At 33.8% G+C, this 21,661-nt stretch overlaps 1 protein-coding gene across 1 annotated transcript in view; it reads right to left on the reverse strand.

The window, feature by feature from the left end:
- Positions 1 to 21,661, reverse strand: part of ZBBX (zinc finger B-box domain containing) — a 118,035-nt gene that overhangs the window by 11,251 nt on the left and 85,123 nt on the right. Inside the window, exons 12-16 of the mRNA XM_021069755.2 lie at positions 21,519 to 21,598; positions 19,674 to 19,810; positions 11,640 to 11,929; positions 7,560 to 7,713; positions 6,619 to 6,735 (exon numbers count right to left, since the gene is read on the reverse strand). Of these exons, the coding sequence (XP_020925414.1) occupies positions 6,619 to 6,735; positions 7,560 to 7,713; positions 11,640 to 11,929; positions 19,674 to 19,810; positions 21,519 to 21,598 (778 nt within the window). The remainder of the gene's footprint in view (positions 1 to 6,618; positions 6,736 to 7,559; positions 7,714 to 11,639; positions 11,930 to 19,673; positions 19,811 to 21,518; positions 21,599 to 21,661) is intronic.

Below are 21,661 nucleotides of genomic sequence, written 5' to 3' on the forward strand. Positions count from 1 at the left end.
GTAGGATAAACATGGTACCATTTCCCAGTGAACCAATTTTATCTGATGGAGTGTAACATTCTTCTATTAAAACAAATAGGAAGACAAAATCGACCAGTTTGGAAATCTTTTAGAAAACATAGGCTTTAATGAAATTGAGAGCACATCTCTAATTTTCCAAATATGAGTTCACTCTCAGGTGCTATTTTATAAGGCACTTCAGTGAAAAGGTTACAGAAGCACAGATCTGAGTTAGGTTACTTTGTTCCACTAGGGCAGTTACCACGACAATTGATCTATTTCATAGGTTGACTTGGTTGGTTTCTTCAATGTGTATGTTTCTTTCATAGTAGGAAAAAATAATCCCTTCAAAACTTTCACTAACAGAACATAACTATATATATCATTTGGTATTGTTTGCAAGATTCTTTAATAAAGACCCAAAGAATATTTAAGGTACAAATTTAGAAATTCATACTGCAGGTATATTTTTCCATTACGATTTATCATAGGATATTGAATATAGTTCCCTGTGCTGTACTTGTTGTTTAATCATTCTGTATATAATACCTTACATCTGCTAATAACCCCAACATCCTTCTCCATCCCTCCCCCTCCCCCTCTGCAACCACAAGTCTGTTTTCCTGTCTGTGAATCTGTTTCTGTTTCATAGATAGTTCATTATTGTCATATTTTAGATTCCACATATGTGATCTCATATGATGTTTGTCTTTTTTATAATTTCTGACTTACTTCACTTGGTATCATAATGTCTAGTTGCTTCCATGTTGCTGCAAATGGCATTATTTCATTCTTTTTTTATGGCTGAGTAGTATTCCATTGTATATATGTACCAGATTCTTTATCCATTCATCTGTCAATGAACATTTAGGTTATTTCCATGTTCTGGTTGGCTATTGTGAATAGTTCTGCTATGAAATATATATGTCTTTTTAAATATATATCTTTTTGATGTATATATACATCTTTTTAAACATAGTTTTATCTAAATATATGCCCAGAAGTGCGATTGCTGGATCATATGGTAATTCTATTTTTAATTTTCTGAGGACTTTCCATACTGTTCTCCATAGTGGCTGTACTAAACTTACATTCCCACCAACAGTGTAGGAAGGTTCCCTTTCTCCACACTTTCTCTGGCATTTCTTATTTGTAAACTTTTTGATAATGACCATTCTGACCTATGTGAGGGGGTACCTCATTGTAGTTTTAATTTGAATTTCTCTAATAATTAATGATGTTGAGCATTTTTCCTGTGCCTATTGGCCATTTGTCTTCTTTGGAGAAATGTCTATTTAAGTCTTCTGCCCATTTGTCAATTGGGTTGTTTTGGTTTTTTGTTGATGAGTTGCATGAGCTGTTGGTATATTTTGAAAATTAAGCCCTTGTCAGTCACCTTGTTTGCAAATATTCTTTCCCATTTTGTAGGTTGTCTTTTCATTTTGTTCATGGTTTCCTTTGCCAAGCAAAAGCTTGTAGATTTGATTGTCTCCATTTTTTTTTTATTTCCATTGCCTTGGGCAACTGACCTAAGCAAATATTAGTATGATTTATGTCAGATAATGCTTTGTCTATGATCTCTTATAGGAGATTTATAATATCATTTCCGATGTTTAAGTCTTTAAACCATTTTGAGTTTATTTTTATCATGGTGTGAGGGTGTGTCCTAGTTACTGATTTACATGCAGCTGTCCAGTTCTCCCAGCACTTGCTGAGGAGAATTTTTCCCATTGCATATTCTTGCCTCCTTTGTCAAAGATTAACTGACCATAGATGTGTGGGTTTATTTTTGGGCTCTCAATTGTTTCATTGATCTGCATGTCTGCTTTTGTACCAGCACCACACTGTCTTGATTATTGTAGCTTTGTAGAATTGTCTGATGTTTGGGAGAGTTATCCCTCCTGATTTTTTCTTTTTATTCAGGACTGCTTTGGCAATTCTTGGTCTTTTATGGTTCCAAATAAATTTTAGGATTAATTACTCCAGTTCTGTGATAAACATCATAGGTAATCTGACAGGAATTGCATTAAATATGTAGATTGCTTTGGATAATGTGACCATTTTAACAATATTAATTCTTATTAATTATATCCAATCAAAGAGCATGGATATCTTTCCATTTCTTTGTATCATATTCAATTTCCTTTATTAATATTTTATGGTTCTCAGCATACATCTTTCACCTCCTGGGTCAGGTTTATTCCTACACATTCTATTTTGGGGGTGCAACTTTAAGTTTTTTTTTTATTTTACGTTCCATTTCTGATATTTTATTGTTAGTGTAAAGAAATGCAACCGATTTCTGTATTTAATTGTGTATCCAGTGCAGGTATATTTTTAATATACTGAATCATTGTTCTGATTTAGATAAATATATTTATAGTAAATACACATAATTTATATTATAAGATAATCTTGCATTCCCTTAATACAAATTGGTGTTGTGTAAAGTACTAGATTCTTTAATGTGCTATTGTCATTATCATAAAAATCATCATGACTGAACATATGCCATATAACATTATGCTCATTCTATTGACTCAAAGGAAAATGTAAATTTCAGAATGGTGGCTACAGGAAATTGTCATGTATTAAACAGTTAATGATTCTTGAATTTGTCTTCCTTTTTTACACTTAAAAGATCTAGTTTCAAGGTAGCTAGTACCCTAAGAAGAATCTCAATACAGTATGTAATTATTTAAGCAATTAAAACTAAGTAAGTCCCAAAGAGCAGCAATTTTAATGAACATTTCAGAAATCAATTTTGAAAACAATTTTTGTTGGAATGAAATTGTGAATCAATTAAGATTCTGACTTTTTGTGTCTATTTGTGCTCAGAGACAATTCCAAAGATAAACAACTGACTAAAATGTGACTAATGTTTTAAAAAAAGTTACTATCCCTAAGACTTATCTTAATGACTAGAATTTGAAAATGATTTCCCCTTTTATCTGTAATATGTAAGGAATCAATATTTTGCCTATAGTCATCAAGAAAAGCAAACTTGCCACTCCCAATAGTGAAGCAGTAGTAGGGAACAACAATGGTAGAAGTGCAGCTCAGAGAGTCTAACAGTAATTCAGCTATATAAATATTAACTTCTAGATCTATGGAAAACAACATACGTTTCTATCTGTATTGTGCTATGTCTCAGGCAAATAAAATTTAAAGGAATTTAAAAATCCTTAAAATAAACAAAAGATTATATTAGGAAGAAATGGACTTCTGCCAACATAGGCAAATATGAAGTGAGGAAAAACTTAACATAATGTCGATGCCCTTCAGAAAATTCAGGAGAGTACAAATGCTTGCTGAACTCATAACATCTGGTTGCCACATTATTAGAGGCTAATTGATCCCAATTGGGAAAAAAGTACACTGGGGGTGGGTCAGACTTATGCTTAGCATACAGCAAAGAGAGAGACTATCTTTCTTCCTGGAAATATATTCAAAGTGTAATTTAAAGTACCTAAAATGTAGTAAGAGACAGAAAGGATTCAATTTGGTCCTTGATTTTACTTATTTTGTTCATTTAGGTGAGAATGTCCTCCCCTCCTATGTTTCCTGTATAAGCTTATTTATATTATTGCTGTGGTTAAGATCTGAGGCAGAGTTAAGGCGAGCAGTAATGAAAAGTCCCACAACTAAAGGGATCATTACATATATTTTTTGTAAAGTCCAGTTTGTAGATTATATACACAGGAAATTCCCTTTGGAATAGCATGCAATAACTGGCGATGTAAATAAAATTTCCATGTTTCAGGAACTCAGAAAATACATTTTTAGTGTATAAACTCCCAGTAATTTACGCAGTGGAGAAAGAAGATTAAAAGACAATAATGGGAGTTGCCATGGTGGCTCAGTGGTTAACAAATCCAACTAGGAACCATGAGGTTGCAGGTTTGATTCCTGGCCTTGCTCAGTGGGTTAAGGATCTGGCGTTGCCGTGAGCTATGGTGTAGGTTGCAGACGCAGCTCAGATCCTGCGTTGCTGTGGCTCTGGCGAAGGCCGTTGGCTATAGCTCCGATTCGACCCCTAGCCTGGGAACCTCCATATGCCATGGGAGTGGCCCAAGAAATGGCAAAAAGACAAAAATAATAATAATAATAAATAAATAAATAAATAAATAAATAAATAAACATAAAAAGACAAATAAATAAATAAAACAAAGTAAATTAAAAAAAAGACAATAATGTTTCATAACCTTTATTCAGGAAAAAAATATTGAGTCCTTTGATCAGACTGTTATTTGTTATTGAAACACTATGCAAAAAGCATGCTGGGTCCACTTATGCTTCATCTAATTCTAATGTTTTATTTAGAATAGTAATAATAATTATTATTATGTTAAAGATTATGCAGTAATCCATATTTTTAGCAGCATTCTTGTGCCCATTAATCTAACCCAAAGCACCTCTTTACATTATCTTCCCAATATTTGGCTGGTCTTATTAATAATTATAGCATATATTCCTGAGCTAATACCAAGGACAATTTCTTCTCTATACTTAAAGTGTAACTATGAAGAGTGTTAATCTATAATTTCCTCAGATTATAGAGATAGGAAGATGGGATGGGGGAGCAGTAGGTTTTGGCAGGGAGTGGGGAGAATCAATGGACTTGCTGCTAAATACAGTATTTTATAGCTATCATGTTTTGACACAAACTTAAAAATCTCATGAAATAGGAATTCCTTTGTATATTGGCATAAATTCAGAGATTTCTATAATGTGCAGCATAGCCAGGAAATTTTCATTTTTATTTCTGTCCAGAAAGTCATATCCCTCCATCTCTAACTGAAGATCTGTAAAATATGGATAAAATGTTACCTACTCTCTAACATCTTGAATATCTATGCATTTCAATGGCAAACCAATTATGTTACCATCACCATTGCTAAAACACTGCATAGGCATCTACCTCTATTATAATCAAACAGGCACACTATTATTAATTACCTATCAGCCTCCAGAAGTATGTTACTCACAGTTTTTCCATAAACTTTCATTATATATGGTGTAATTTATGTATTTACATGTCTCTAGAGCAGTTTTCTCAAAGTACGATTATTGGATTATCTACATCAGCATAACATGGAATTGTCAATAAAATAAATGCAAATTCCTGGACCTTATCTCAGCCTTAACGAATGGGCATTTCTAAGAGTCAGGTGGAGAAGTCCACATTACAACAGGTTTCCTAGGTGCTTATGTTCACATTGACATTCCAGAGGCTCTGAACTGGACCCTAAGCCCTCAGGCTTCCAGAAAGATGGCTTATTTTATACCATTGGCACCAGGCCACCAGTAGGTACTCCTTCAAATGTTCTTAATAGTAAATTATTGATTTCATCTAATCATTCCAAATTGATACATAAAGGCATCTGGCTACTTATGTATAAAGATTTGTCTTAGTAACAAATTCCCATAGCATGCATGCGATTTAGTTTTTATCAATATATAGCTACTTAAAACAGTTCCTTTGACTGCCTCAGAAGGAAGCAACCAGAATTTTTAAAGCTGCCCTGGACTGTCTGATGTGAGAATAGGTATCTAATTATATAGCCAAGAAACATTTATCATAAATGAATTGATTTTCCTCCCCCCAAAAAAAACCTTTTAAATCTGACAGATTCTTAACATAAATGCATATGCAAAGAAACTAAGCTAGCCAAGTAGTTTTCATCATAGGATTCAGGGCAAGAAAGATATATAAATCTTAAATATTTGGACAAATCATACATAATTAAATTTCTAGCTTGAAATGGCCTTCAGATGAAAGCAAAAAGCCCCCTTTGTCAAATGTTTCTCCTGAAACGTGAGCACCTGAAGATAAGGGAACATGACTTAGGCCACACTTTTCCTTTAGGGCCCAGCATGATGCTATCATACTCAACATGTGAGTTGAACTGCTTTAATTTATCAGTCATCTATTGCAACTTTGTATGAAACTCTGCAAAAAGTAAATCTACTTTAGCAGGTATTTTAGGATAACAATAATGATCTAATAATACTATTGATTTTAATAATGTCAAAATTCTCTGTACATGCACACTAGGAAAATATTGCAATGAGCACTCAACACATCAAAAGAGTTAACCTATAGAAAATCTTGAAATTATTCTGACTAGAGAATAGAATTAACGAGCAGAAATCAAGATCCCAGGGGCCAACACATTAAGCATTAGGTTTTAAAGCAGAGGTGTCTTAACTATAGCAGCAAGTAGCAATCTTATGGTTGTATCTGATTATAATACAAATTAAGCGGAGGGGTATGAAATATCTAGTATAAATATATTGCTTCCAAAAGTGTAATGAAATTGAGTATGTGTTTTATAAGGGTTGTTCAAAATATATGCCATATCCTGAGCTACATTTTAAAAATATTCCCTAATACACTGTTATAGAAAAATAACTGACTATAAAATTTAAGTTTTTGAGAAGAATAATGACTATTCTTCATTTCTTGGTTTTGGAAGAAAAGTCCAGGACAGCTTAAATGAATAAGTTTAAATTAGGTAACTGCAAAAACTAATTTTCAAGTGCCTAGTATACTGCTAAGAGACAAATTAATAAACAAAGTGAGCCACCAATATGGCACCTTACAGCCAATCTTACCTGTCTTCTGCTGTGCTCCACTTGATGATGGGTGCTGGGTACTCTTCAGAACACCTACAGCAACTGCATTATCAACATGTGCATTTATACTATGGTCTGGGATCCATTCTCTGTCTCCTAAAATGGAAAAAAAAAAACAGTAAAATCATATAAAGTTTAAAAAGAGGATACATTCATGTTATTGTTTGATTATATTTATTGTCTTTTTGCATAATATTTAGCTAAATAAAATCAGTTATAAGAGTGAGGCATATATTATGGAAGAGAAAAATCTCATAATTATATAGTAAAAAGAAAAAATGAATTCTCAATTGCAAAGATATTGCACATACAAAATTACACATATAAGTTTGAATAGAGACAAATATTTATAAAATTATATAGCAATAAAACAAACTATCATAGTTTGTACATGAATAAATATATTTGAATACATAGGAAATCTAAAATTAGGTGACACTAAGTCCAGGCTTTAAAAGGAAATTATGGATATATCGCAGAAATCACACAGATCCTAAGATTTTATGATTTGCTCTTAATATGGCTTTTAAGAATTATCATTAAACAATTAACAGTTAATAAAGTGATTTGAAGAATTAATTTACTTGAAGTTAAGTTGATTTGAAAAATAAATTAACGTCTATTAATTTACTAAAGCCCACACTCCTAAAATCTAAAAATAATCTCTCTCTGTCTCATTACAGCCATGTTTTCTTAATTCTGATATTAGTCAAATATAAATATATGGCGACTCACACCAGGTTAATAATTTCAGCTAGACAAGAAGAAAATGATTTTATTTGTTGAACAGAATTGCCCAGAATTTCCTAAGATGTTGACATACTGTTTAAAAAAAAAAAAAAAAAAAAAAAAAAAAAAAAGGTGTTACAAATTGTTAGCTTGGTCCACAGGCTAACATCTGATTTTACATCAGAATTTACCTGCACTTGTAATCCTAGTACTGGAGTAGCTGCATTTTAAGCTATGAGAAGGAAGTAAGCTGAGTCTTTCATTTTTATCAAAAACAAAGAATCTTTCAAGTCCTTGATATTGTTCAGTTATGGGTTTACTTCTGAGGGCTATTTCTCGTAACAACTAGGAAACAGAATATTCAACAAAATTAAGTATATTTTATCTCATCAACACAAAGCAGCACATTCATTCACTAAGCACCTACTATGTTCTTGGCACAGATTCTGCCCACATCAAATTTAGGTTCTTGTTATGGAGACATAAATAATAACACAAGATTTATATACAGTGAGTTCAGAAAAATGTATAAATAACAATTATAGTAATTATCTGAAAGTTGCCATTGAATCTAAGGAGGACAGAAGGTCATGAAACAAACTAAAGTTTTCCCTTCTCCCTTCTTTGCACATTAATTACGCTGGAAAACAGAGTCTCTCTCAAATACTGTGCTTTTGAACTAGTGTCTCTGTCTACATGTAAAATAAATCCAGAGACAAAAGTAAAATACTGATGGAAATAAATCTGATCTGATTATGGCCATAGAGAAAATCCAAGTTAAAAAACATTCACCATTAAGAAAATACTCAGGTAGGAAACAGGCAAGAGTGAACTAAATAATTTGAACAGGATTTTGAATACAGATGTGGCTGGTGTGAAGCCTAGGTTTATTCCACCACTATATGAATTTGTATTTTGATATGCCCTCATGCTAGAAGAATAAAAATGGGATTAAAAAATACATGAGTCTAGTAGGAAACAGATTAGAGATGCACTAGTGAGAGCTCTAGATGGGTCTAAAATATAATCAGAGTGGCTATCAGTATTTATCAGTTCCCTAATGTATCTAAATAATACCTAAATTCAGTCTGCTTCAAGGGAGCAATCACACAAAGAAAATCATTATAATTCTAACGAAATGTGCAAGTCATATAAGTGATATGATATTATAAAACCAAGCTAGTGACCAATAAAGCACTTCCTTCAAAGACAAGTCCAAGTCCATCCTACTCATGACATCTTCACTGGCTCTCCCAGACACTGATCACCAATTCACAGAAACATTCAGGTCTAGTGGAGCTCAAATGTGGATTAAACAATTGAAAATATGGAAAGTTTGTTTTAAAGCCTAGATTAACAGAGAAAAACAATGAGAATGGATCTGTTTCCGAAACTCACCAAGTTGGTAATTTTAGATCCAAAACCAAGAACTCCTGACTAGTCCATGTTCTTCCCGGCACACGCCCCTACCTCACTGCTGCTGCTCTACAACTTAGTACTCAATTGCATAAAGTTCTCCCTTTATGAAGAACTCAACTTCTGGAAACTAGTGCAAAATGAATTGTCTTTCACTCCATTTGGAAGTCAAGTATGCCACTGCTAAAAATTGCCCCTACTGCCCACTCCTGAATTTTCTACTGGAGCACAACAGATTTCTAAACAGTTTTTGCTCAGGGGATGGTTTCTACTAGGACAGGAAGAGAGTAAGAACAGTTCATGTTTAGTGCTTAGGGATGAAAAGAAAGTAGATTCTACCACTACGTATAAAGCACTGTGCTCTTTGATATACACATTTATCACTTATTTTATTAATAACAGCAGTATACGGGATTAAAAGGTCTAGTAGTTTTTTAATGTTCCAATTTTAGCTATGAAATGCTTTATGTAGATACATACAACACATAATATAACTTTATCATGCAATATCAATAAAAGACTTGCTTTGGGTATCTATACCAAATATACATATAAAACACTTCATAAGTGGAATTTAATGTATTATTGTATTGAAGTTGACATACACTATTCCAGTATAAGTTTCTATTATTACAACTTAATAAATCCATTAAAAGTTACAATTTTCTTAAATGATTCCAAAAATGCTATCAGACTTATATTCTATATATCCTTTTACATTTAAATTTTAATGTCACATTTTTAAGATGTATCCATGTTAATACAGTTGTTGCTTGCTTGCTTGCTTTCTTTCTTTCTTTCTTTCTTTCTTTTTTTTTTTTTTTTTTTTTTTTTCCCTAGGGCTGCACTCGCGGCATATGGAGATTCCCAAACTAGAGGTAGAATCAGAGCTGTAGCTGCTGGACTATGTCACAGCCACAGCCACAGACAGGCCAGATCTGAGCCACGTCTGTGAACTACACCACAGCTCACCACAACACCAGATCCTTAACCCACTGAGCAAAGCCAGGGATCCAACCTGCATCTTCATGGATCCTAGTCAGATTAATTTTCGCTGAGCCACGACAGGAATTCCCCAAGTGGTTCTATTTCATTCATTTTAATTGCTTCATTGCTTTCCACAGATTATATATCTGTGAGTTTCTGCCAAAAGTCTTTTATTAGGTTACAGGCAATAATGTCTCCACCTAGGGCAGAGGTCCAGCAGGCTTATGCCCAGTATAAAAGAACTGGGCCCTGTATTCTCAGGAAGCCTCTCTTATAACAGCACAGAACATGTGCATGTGTCACCTAGCTGTTAGAATGATGCCCTGTGGGAACTGGAAAGTCAGAGTTCTTCTTTATTTTGTAGGCAGAAATTAATTCGATGATCAACTTTTTTCTTAACTGGGGAAAGAGGAAAAGCTCAGCTGAAGTGGAGCTTTATGTTAAGGAATCTAATATTGGCTAAATTGTAGAAATATCTTTCTAGATGGGACTGGGGTTTATTTTTGCCAGATACATTAGGGCATCAATAAACATGGATTAACATTAGTGTTAATTTATTGGCTTGATGATTTCAAGCAAGAAATGTATATTTAAACTCTAGCCCAATGGTAGATGAAAACTCAAGATTTCTGCTTTTCAGATAAGATATTCACTGACTTGGGCCAGATTCCCTGTAGAAATGAGTTTCCTTTCATCTTTCTGCACCTGTGAGTATGTCTCCTTGTGTATTTCTTCAGTGACTGAGCAGACTTTTATGGATCTGAGACTTTTCCAGAGGTCTCAGTTCCAATTTCCCACTTTGGAAAGGAACAAGACCTGTCACTGAGTGGGCACAGAAATCCAATACCCTAAACAGAAGTAGCAGCAGCTCAATATTCATTCTTCTACTTTTTTGGTCCCATCTTCAGTTTAGGCACCATGGAGACTCGTTGTTCATGGATTTAAAGTCTGGTTAAAATGTCTTACTTTCGCAGTTTTCAAAGAATTTATCATTTGACTTGTCCAATTTCTTTTTTCTTTGTCTTTTTTCCATTTCCTCGGCCGCTCCCGCAGCATATGGAGGTTCCCAGGCTAGAGGTCGAATCAGAACTATAGCCGCAGGTTTACACCAGAGCCACAGTAACACGGGATCCAAGCCGCGTCTGCAACCTACACCACAGCTCACAGCAACGCCAGATCCTTAACCCACTGAGCAAGGCCAGGGATTGAACCTGCAACCTCATGTTTCCCAGTGGGATTCGTTAACCACTGAGCCACGATGGGAATTCCTGATTTGTCCAGTTTCTAAATAATTATTGATTGATTGATATTAAACAACCACTTAAGGTTTTTAGTACATAGAATAGAGATTCAAATATAGTTTTTAAGTTCAGCAATAATGCAATAATGAGCTACTTCATCTTTTTTTCTCTGAGAAGAAACAAAAACTATACTCCTGTTTCTTTATTAGACATATCTTGAAGAATTACCTTTTAAATCTTATATTAAGTCACAAAAACTGGTTTTATCTACACAGGTGCATTTATTTCATTTTAACTAGTGACTATAGAGTAAAAAGCTAGAAAGGATTTATTATGCTAAACTATTCATAATACTGAATTTCATTTAGAAAAGAAACAGCACTCTTACCATGGTGCACGAGGTGGGCCTTGAAGTATTTGTCACAGAAATCCCTTCATTATAATGGCATTTACCATATTAGAATTTGTTCTGTAAGTCATTAACGTTCTTTCCCATATGAGCTACTCTTCAACTCTAAAGTCACACATTTTAAATTCAATAGGAAGTAACATTTAAGAATATAGTGTCAATATGAAATTTTTATGACATTTATTACAACATTTTTAACATAATAAACAGATATCTACCAGTGGTGACTCTGTAGTATTAGAATCCTCATGCAGGTTGCTAAATTCCAAGGATTCCTTGTCCTCTTGAGATAATTTCTCCTTAATAGAGGGTTTTTCTAAATCTGTACTTGGCAAAGAATCCTTGCTCTCAAGTGAGATAGAGGGATAGTCATGCTTTTGATTAGTTTCTATATCTATGCTTTCTTCTTTGAAATTTCTCTCAAAAAAGCTGTTTTCCTCTAATGTTTGAGCAGGAGAGTAAACATCAGGATCCACAATGTCATCAAAATCTGTACTTGAACTTCCTGCTGTGGAAGACACACATTTACAAAGTTAACTAAATAAACTTCAACAAATAAATTGATTAAACTGTTCAGAAACAGTGTAAACCTTTATCAATAAACATTATTTTTTAATCAATGTTTCTTTACTGAGTCCTCAGTGTTAAAATACTTTTACTCTGCTTATACTCATAAATTACAATCTTAAATTACTTATACATTCAAACCTAAATGATTTAGACTAATGGAGGGAGATAAGGTTTTGTTTTGTAATTCAGTCTTGAAATTGATGCAAATTTCCATTTCAGCTTGCGGTTTAATTCCTGTTTTCCTACCCCTCTCCCACTCACATTTTTTATCAGCAATTTATGATATATACCACAGAGGAAACCTTATTTCCACATTTTACTTCTTTTGCTTGGCCTGACTAGTGATGAAGAAGGGCAAAGGGAAATCTGCCAGATGAAACAGTAGCAGTTAGGGACCTAGAAAATGTTAAAGCTGGGACACCTGCCTCTGGAAAACTACAAAATGAGCAAGATTTTATTAGTCACCCACCTCATTATGTCTTCTTTAAATAAATCACTTGGTTTAGATCATTGGTTTTCAACCTGGCTACACAATGGAATCATCTAAAGGTACTCTTTATATCTGTCAGTGTATGGGCCTGACTTCAAACCAATTAAATCAGACATTGAGAGTGAGACTTAAACATTGTTTTTTTGTTTTTTATTTTATTTTTTTCCCTTCCACAAAATTCTCCAGGTGATTATAATGTGCACGCAAAGTTGTGAAATATTAGTCTAGATTTTCTTAAGAAGGAAAATTTTTAAAAATGTTCACACCAGATTGCTTTCATTTTACACACATACACACACACACACACACACACACACACACACACACATCCTTCCTTATTCAGATAGAGTACAGCTTCATCTGATCATTGCTTAGTCTCTTCCCAACATACATGTCTTATCTCTATATGACTAAAATAGTCTCCGGTGATATAAACTCTGCCCTACAGCCAAGGGACATTCTTGTTGCAAATGTTTATGTAACTCAGCAATTACAGGCAGTACTTAGAAATTCCACTTCCAATATCACCTCTTAAACTGCAAAAGTACTGTGAGAAATGCAGTAGGTTGTATATAAGGGAAATATTTTTATAGAAAAACTTTATAAAAGCTATTCAAGTTAATGAAACTTTTATGATAGTACTGTATTTTCCTCCTAAACTTGAATAGAAATTACCTGAATCTGATTTTTTGGTAGAAATAGATGCTATTTCCTATATGTAAATGCCTATAACCAACCTCTACAATATTTTTTCAAGATTGTAAAATTCCAATATTAGGATTTATTGCTGCTGAAAAGGTGACAACATAGCCTTTTAATAATGTTTAAAATGTGATGTAGAAAGTATATATATGATTTAATTTAGTCTATTAATTGGAAGCCCTGTAAAGTCATTAAAATTAGATGTCTTAGTTCAACATTCAATAATCAATTATTCTAATTTATCACATCAGCAAGCTAAAGAAGGAAAATCACAGTTATCAATAGATGCAGAAAAAGCATTCAATAAAATCTAACACCCATTCATGATAAAAAAAATAACTCTCAGCAAGCTAGAAATAAAGGGTAACTTCCTCAACTTGACAAAGATTACATACAAAAAGCTGCAGTTAACATCGTACTTAATGAAAAGAAACTAAAAGTTTTATCTCTAAAATCAGGAATAAAACAAGGACGTCCACTCTTAACCACTTCTTTTCAACATTGTACTGGAAGTCCTATCTAATGCAATAAGATAAGGAAATAAAAGGTATACAGATTGGGGAGGAAGAAATAAATCTGATTTTGTTCACGGATTACATGACCATCTATGTACAAAATCCAAAAGAACTGATTAAAAAACTCCAAAAAACTCCTGGAATTAATAAGTGATTATTGCAAGGCTATGGGATACAAGGTCAACATACAAAAGTCAATGGTTTCCAACACACCAACATGAACAAGTGGAATTTAAAATTAAAAACACAATACCACTTACAAGGACACAAACAATGAAATATTTAGGTTACAATCTAAAAATTATGTACAAGATCTACAAAAGGAAACCTATAAATCTCGATGAAAGAATAAAAGAACTAGGAGTTCCCATCATGGCTCAGTGGAAATGAATCTGACTTGTATCCATGAGAATGTAGGTTTGATCCCTGGCCTTGCTCAGTGGGTTAAGGATCCAGCATTACTATAAGCGGTGGTGTGGGTTGCAGAGGCAGCTGTGGCATTGCTGTGGCTGTGGTATAGGCCAGCAGCTACAGTTCCAAATCAGTCCCTAGCCTAGGAACCTCCATATGCCACAGTGTGGCCCTAAAAAGACAAAAAAAAAAAAAGGAATAAAAAAACTAAATAAGTGAAGAGATAGTTCATATTCATGGATGAGAAGACTCAATATTATTAAGACGGAAGGTTGTCCCAACTTGATCTGTAGATTCATTGTAATCCCAATCAAAATCCCAGTAAGTTATTTTGTATATATTGACAAACTTACTTTAAAATTTACATGAAGAGGCAAAAGACCCAGAATAGCCAACACAATAGTGAAGGAAAAGAATAAAAGTCAGAGGACTGACACTATACAACTTTGAGAATTACCATGCAGCTATAGTAATCAAGACAATGCAGTATTAACAAAAGTTTAAAAATAGATCAATAAAACAGCATAAGGAATCCATATTCAGACCTCCATAAATATAGTCAACTGATCTTTGACAAGAGAGTAAAGGCAATACAATGGAGAAAAAATGGTCCTTTTCAACAAATGGCATTGGAACAAGTGAATATCAACATGCTCCAAAATACATCTGAACACACCCTTATAATCATCACAAAACTAACTCAAAATGAATGATTTTACCTAAAGGTAAAATCAAAAACTATAAAACTCCTAGCATATAGGAGAAAATCCATGTAATATTGATTATGGTAATGAGTTTTTAAGATACAATACAAAAGGCAGGATCTATGAAAGAAATAACTGATAAGCTTCATTAAAATTTAAAAGCTTCAGTTCTGTGAAAGACACTGCTATAAGAATGAGAAGACAAGCCACATACTTGGAGAAAATATTTGCAAGACATACATAAAGTATTGTTATCCAAAATATGCAACAGAACTCTAAAATTTCAACTGTAAGAAAACAGAGAGCCCAGTTAAAAAAATGGGCCAAAGATGGCTTTCCTCAAAAAAGAACAAAAATTTCAAATCGACAACTTAACCCACCACCTAAATGAATTAGAAAAAGAAGAACAAGCAAAACCTAAAGTCAACAGAAGGAAGGAAATCATAAAGACCAAAGAGGAAATAAATAAAATAGAGATTCAAAAAACAATAGACAAAAATCAATCAAACCAAGAGCTGGTTCTTTGAAAAGGTAAACAAAATAGACACACCTCTGGCTAGACTCACCAAGAAGAGGAGAGAAAAAAACCCAAACAAAATAAGAAATGAAAAAGGAGAAGTCACAACGGATACTACAGAAATACCAAAAAACCATACGAGAATACTATCAACAATTATGTGCCAACAAATTTGACAATCTAGAAGAAATGGACATCTTTCTAGAGACCTACAGCCTGCCAAAACTGAATCAAGAAGAAATAGATCAACTGAACAGACCGATCACTAGAAATGAAATTGAATATATCCTAAAAACGCTCCCTACAAATAAAAGTCCAGGAACAGATGGCTTCACAGGAGAATTCTACCAAACATACAAAAAGGAACTTATACCCATCCTCCTTAAACTTTTTCAAAAGGTTGAAGAAGAAGGAACACTCTCAAAGACATTCTATGATGCCACCATCACCCTAATTCCAATACCAGACAAAGATACCACCAAAAAAGAAAACTATCGACCAATATCTTTGATGAATTTAGACGCAAAAATTCTCAACAAAATTTTAGCCAGCCGAATCCAACAACATATCAAAAAGATCGTACGCCACGACCAGGTAGGATTCATCCCCGGTTCACAAGGACAGTTTGACACAAGTAAATCAATCAATGTCATACACCATATTAACAAAAGAAAAGTCAAAAACCACATGATCATCTCAATAGATGCAGAGAAAGCATTTGACAAAGTCCAACATTCCTTCATGATAAAAACTCTTACCAAAGTGGGTATAGAGGGAACATTCCTTAACATAATCAAAGCCATTTATGACAAACCCACAGCAAATATAATACTCAATGGAGAAAAGTTGAAAGCCTTCCCACTAAAATCTGGAGCAAGACAAGGATGCCTATTCCTACCACTGCTATTCAACAGAGTACTGAAAGTCCTAGCCACAGCAATCAGACAAACAAAAGAAATAAAAGGCATCCAAATAGGAAGAGAAAAGGTAAAACTGTCACTGTATGCAGATGACATACTATATATATAGAAAACGAAAGGACTAAACCCCAAAACTACTTGAACTGATCAACAAATTCAGCAAAGTAGCAGGATATAAGACTAACATTAAGAAATCAGTCGCATTTCTGTATACTAATAGTGAAATATTAGAAAAGGAATACAAAAACACAATACCTTTTAAAATTGCACCCCAAAAAATCAAATATCTGGGAATACATCTGACCAAGGAGGTAAAGGACTTATATGCCGAGAAGTATAAAACATGAATCAAGAAATTAAAGAAGATGTAAAGAAATAGAAAGATATTCCATGCTCCTGGATTGGAAAAATTAATATCGTAAAAATAGCCATACCACCTAAAGCAATCTACAGATTCAATGCAATCCCTATCAAATTACCCATGACATTTTTCACAGAACTAGAACAAACAATCCAAAAATTTATATGGAACCACAAAAGACCCAGAATTGCCAAAGCAATTCTGAGGAACAAAAACCAAGCAGGAGGCATAACTCTCCCAGGCTTCAGGCAATGTTACAAAGCCGCAGTCATCAAGACAGTGTGGTACTGGTACCAAAGCAGACATACAGGCCAATTGAACAGAACAGAGAACCCAGAAATAAACCCAGACACATTCGGTCAATTAATCTTTGACAAAGGAGGCAAGAACATAAAATGGGAGAAAGACAGTCTTTTCAGCAAGTATTGCTGGGGAACCTGGACAGCTGCATGCAAATCAATGGAACTAGAACACACCCTCACACCATGCACAAAAATAAACTCAAAATGGCTAAAGACTTACACATAAGACAAGACACCATCCAACTCCTGGGAGAGAACATAGGCAAAACATCCTCTGACGTCAACCTTACAAATGTTTCCTCAGGTCAGTCTTCTAAGGCAACAGAAATAAAAGCAAAAATAAACCAATGGGACCTAATCAGACTGACAAGCTTTTGCACAGCAAAGGAACCCAAAAAGAAAACAAAAAGACAGCTTACAGAATGGGAGAAAACAGTTTCAAATGATGCAACTGACAAGGGCTTCTAATCTCTAAAATATACAAGCAATTTATACAACTCAACAGCAAAAGAGCCAACAATCCAATTAAAAGATGGGCAAAGGACCTGAACAGACATTTCTCCAAGGAGGATATACAGATGGCCGACAAGCACTTGAAACAATGCTCTACATCACTGATTTTTAGAGAAATGCAAATCAAAACTACCATGAGACACCACCTCACACTGGTCAGGATGGCCATCACTAATAAGTTCACAAATAACAAATGCTGGAGAGGGTATGGAGAAAAGGGAACCCTCCTGGACTGGTGGTGGGAATGTAAATTGGTACAACCACTATGGAGAAGAGTATGGAGGTATCTTAGAAAACTATACATGGGAGTTCCCGTGGTGGCTCAGTGGTTAATGAATCCGACTAGGAACCATGAGGTTGCAGGTTCAACCCCCAGCCTTGCTCAGTGGGTTAAAGATCCAGCATTGCCGTGAGCTGTGGTATAGGTTAAGACGTGGCTCGGATCCCACATTTCTGTGGCTCTGGCACAGGCTGGCAGCTACAGCTCCAATTCGGTTCCCTAGCCTGGGAACCCCCATATGCCACTGGAGCAGCCCTAGAAAAGTCAAAAAGACAAAAACAAACAAACAAACTAAAAACTATACATAGAAATACCATATAACCTGGCAATCCCACTCTTGGGCATATATCCAGACAAAACTTTCTGGAAAAAGACACATGCACCCACATGTTCATCGCAGCACTATTCACAATATTCAAGACATGAATCAACCCAAATGTCCATTGACAGATGATTGGATTAGGAAGATGTGGTATATATACACAATAGAATACTACTTGGCCATAAAAAAAGAATAAAATAATACCATGTGCAGCAACATGGATGGAATTAGAGACTCTCCTACTGAGTGAAGTAAATCAGAAAGAGAAAGACAAATACCATATGATATCACCTATGTCTGGAATCTAATATACAATACAAAGGAACCTTTCCAAAGCAAAGAAAATCATGGACTTGGAGAATAGACTTCTTGTTGCCTAGGGGGAGGGGGAGGGAGTGGGACGGATTGGGAGCTTGGGGTTAATAGATGCAAACTATTGATTTTGGAATGGATTAGCAATAAGATGCGGCTGTGTAGCACTGAGAACTATGTCTAGTTACTGATGATGGAGCATGATAATTGCAAAAAAATAGAATGTATACATGTATGCATAACTGGGTCACTATGCTGTACAGTAGGAAAACATTGTACTGGGGAAATAACAATTTAAAAATTAAAAATAAATAAATAAACTTTAAAGTCTAACACTTAATGGGCATTTATATTCAGCAATTTCTAAAAGGCAACTGGAACAACATGCTCTAGGTAGTTTGAAAAATACCTTCTGGCCTAGATCTGGAGCCCTTCAAATTTCTAAATTCCCATGTGGGTAGAGTTCATGGTCATATGATTTAAAGGCTTAGTAGCTAAAGATATTAAAACCAGCAGGATTACCACAAATCACTATTCTCTACCATCTGTTACCAAACGAAAAGTTAATCATCAGTTTTACAACTAGTTACTTTAATAATTTCTAGTTTCTCTCAAATTATTTGCCTAAGATATATTTATTGGTTTTTTTCTACCAATCCTAAGTAGATATAATATTTGAAAAGCATATTGGAAATAATATAGTTCCTATATTTTCATCTAGGAAAATGAGATCTAAGGATTATGTTCAAGGTCACATAGAAATTTAAGGCAGAAACGAAAAAAAAAATCTGAATCCTAGGCCAGAAGATGTTGGTATGATTGCCTTTAAATGATGATCTCAGCTTGTGGAAATGAAGCCAAACATTAGCACACAATATTCTAATCTAGATTCCAAAGGTACTACTAGTAAAATTAATGCAGATACATAAACAGATGATTTGTTTTGGTTTGGTTTTATCTCTTACATAAACTTTACATCAAATTTAAATATTTTAGAAAAAGATGTAATGCAAGGAAGAGCAAAGGGGTGCCAATCAGACTTTTGTCATTAAAAGTCCATCCATGTAATCTTTTAAACGCTAGCTCAGTCCAAAATAACTTTTAAAGTGTTCTATATTGGCTGCTTTTTCCTCTGAATACAAATACTCTTCTCCATTGATTAAAAGGGTTATTTAGTACAAAATTATGTATTTTCAACCAATTTCCTTCTGAGCACTAAATTTTATGGCTTTAAAATGAACGGCAAAATAGGCAAAGCTTTTACATACTGAAATATACATTATTTTTATAAAGTTACTAACATTCATTCTTAATAATATTAAGTATAAGTTACCTTTTGAATTATCTTTACAGTGAGAGGAGCTGTTGCTCAGAAGATGTAAGAGGTTTGTTTTCTCCTTGATGAAAACATGGTGTTGGTGGATATCCTTTTCATACAGAAAAGCATTCTGGTAATGATGAAATGCACGACTTTCATGTTTAGGGATAAGCAAAAAAAAAGAGTTGAGTATATAAAACAGAAAGCAAAATGACCCAGCTTGTTAAAATAAATATAATAAAACCTTAAAGAAATAGGGTTATTCACATTAATTTAATATTTGTTTTAACATACTGTGGACACAGTCTAAACTGCAAGTAACTAAACAGTATTATGAATTTAAAAGAAACAGGCAACTTTGACAAACCTGATTTAACTGCAAAATTTTAATTGAAAGTTTTTTTAATATTCTTAAATAAGTTGTTTCTTAGGTTCTTATTAAAACGGAGAGCTATTTTTCAATTTCATCAGAGAATCAATTAATAAGCTTAAATACAATTTTTATTTGTTCATCATGAACCATATAAGTTCAAAATCTATATGCAGCATTTATGTTTCAATTTTAATGAAGATTACCATATACAAGCACAGTTAAAATTGAATAACATTTTCTATGAATTAAATAATCTATTTTATAATACTTGATATTTATATAAGCTCCACATAGTACCACCATAAAAACTCATGGATTATGCTTAAGCAAAAAGGTCCTCTTGTATCACTTATGATCCTTTGTGGCTCTTCATAGAGAAGAAGCTCTAGAAGGGCCTCCAAACCCAAGATGCAGAACTTGTCAAACCATAACAGTCACTTTCTCTGCCTTGTCTGACATGGAGGTCAAAGCAAAGACGTGTCAAACGATATATGAAAGAATCAAATTAGAGATTAGAAATGTCATTCCTTTTCTGAGGAATCCAGAAGTTCATATAAACCTCGTATCTACTGACCAGAAGGTTGTCACATTTGCTAGATATCTGGGTCTATGTGTCCAAACATGGGACTTTTTGAGTCCAAGGGCATCACTTAGGCCCATGGCTTTTCCAAAATGCAGACAGGGGCCTAAGCTGATCTGAACATATACACAAAGAATTGGTGTAGGGGCTGCTTAGTAGGGACTTCATTTTGCTGTTTACTGAACTTAGTACTCTGTAGTCAAAACACCTGAAATCCTAGCAAAGAGGACTTGGAGTAATTTTTAACATTACTAACAGAGCTAGATGTTATTTTTCATTTGGAAATGACAAAATTATTAAAAAATGTACAAACTGAATCATTATAATTCATTTATTTATTACAGAGTAAAATCTGCCTGGGAAGCTGTCTATAGGTTGAGGGCTCTTCTTGTCTTGCAAATTAATTGTTAATACACTTGTTTTTATTTAGGGTTCATAAAAAATTGAGGTAAGGAAAGTCCAAAGAGCATCTTTGGAGAACATGAGAAAGTTCATATGAAATCTATAAGACTTGGTCAGCCATTTCAAATAATAATAATTCCTAAATTCAGAAGTCCTCATTAAATAATCCAGACATTATGTCAGAATACAAATATATCATTATAAGTAATTTTCTAATTATTGGATGTTGATAAACATTAGTAATATTGTACCCAAATTTAACAATGGCTTAAGTAAAATATGTTCTAACATTAAAGTCACATGTTTATGTCACGAATTTGTCAAGAGGTAGCTGATTTTTTGTGTGTTTTTAATAAATATCAAAAACAAGTTAGAGATATGCTAGTATTATAAGGTGGGGACCTTGGGAAGGTGATTAACTCTGTGAGGGTGGAGTCCATGATTCCTTTATTAAAGAGTTTCCAGATTTAAAAAAAAAAAAAAAAGTGAGTTAGAAAGATCTTACCTTTGTTGGCTGTCTGCATCAGCTAATTCAACTTTATAAGGCACAATATTTCCTGGTTCTTCAAGTTCCTCTTCATAAGTCTTATTAAACACATGATGTATAATATTAGTATGTTCAGTAAGTTTATTATATATTAGTTAGCT

The sequence above is a fragment of the Sus scrofa genome, chromosome 13 (assembly GCF_054392235.1).
Source record: "Sus scrofa isolate SSC_HxYL_T2T_F1_AM1 chromosome 13, Sscrofa_HxYL_maternal_Yorkshire_Landrace_v2.0, whole genome shotgun sequence".
NCBI classification, from domain to species: domain Eukaryota; kingdom Metazoa; phylum Chordata; class Mammalia; order Artiodactyla; family Suidae; genus Sus; species Sus scrofa.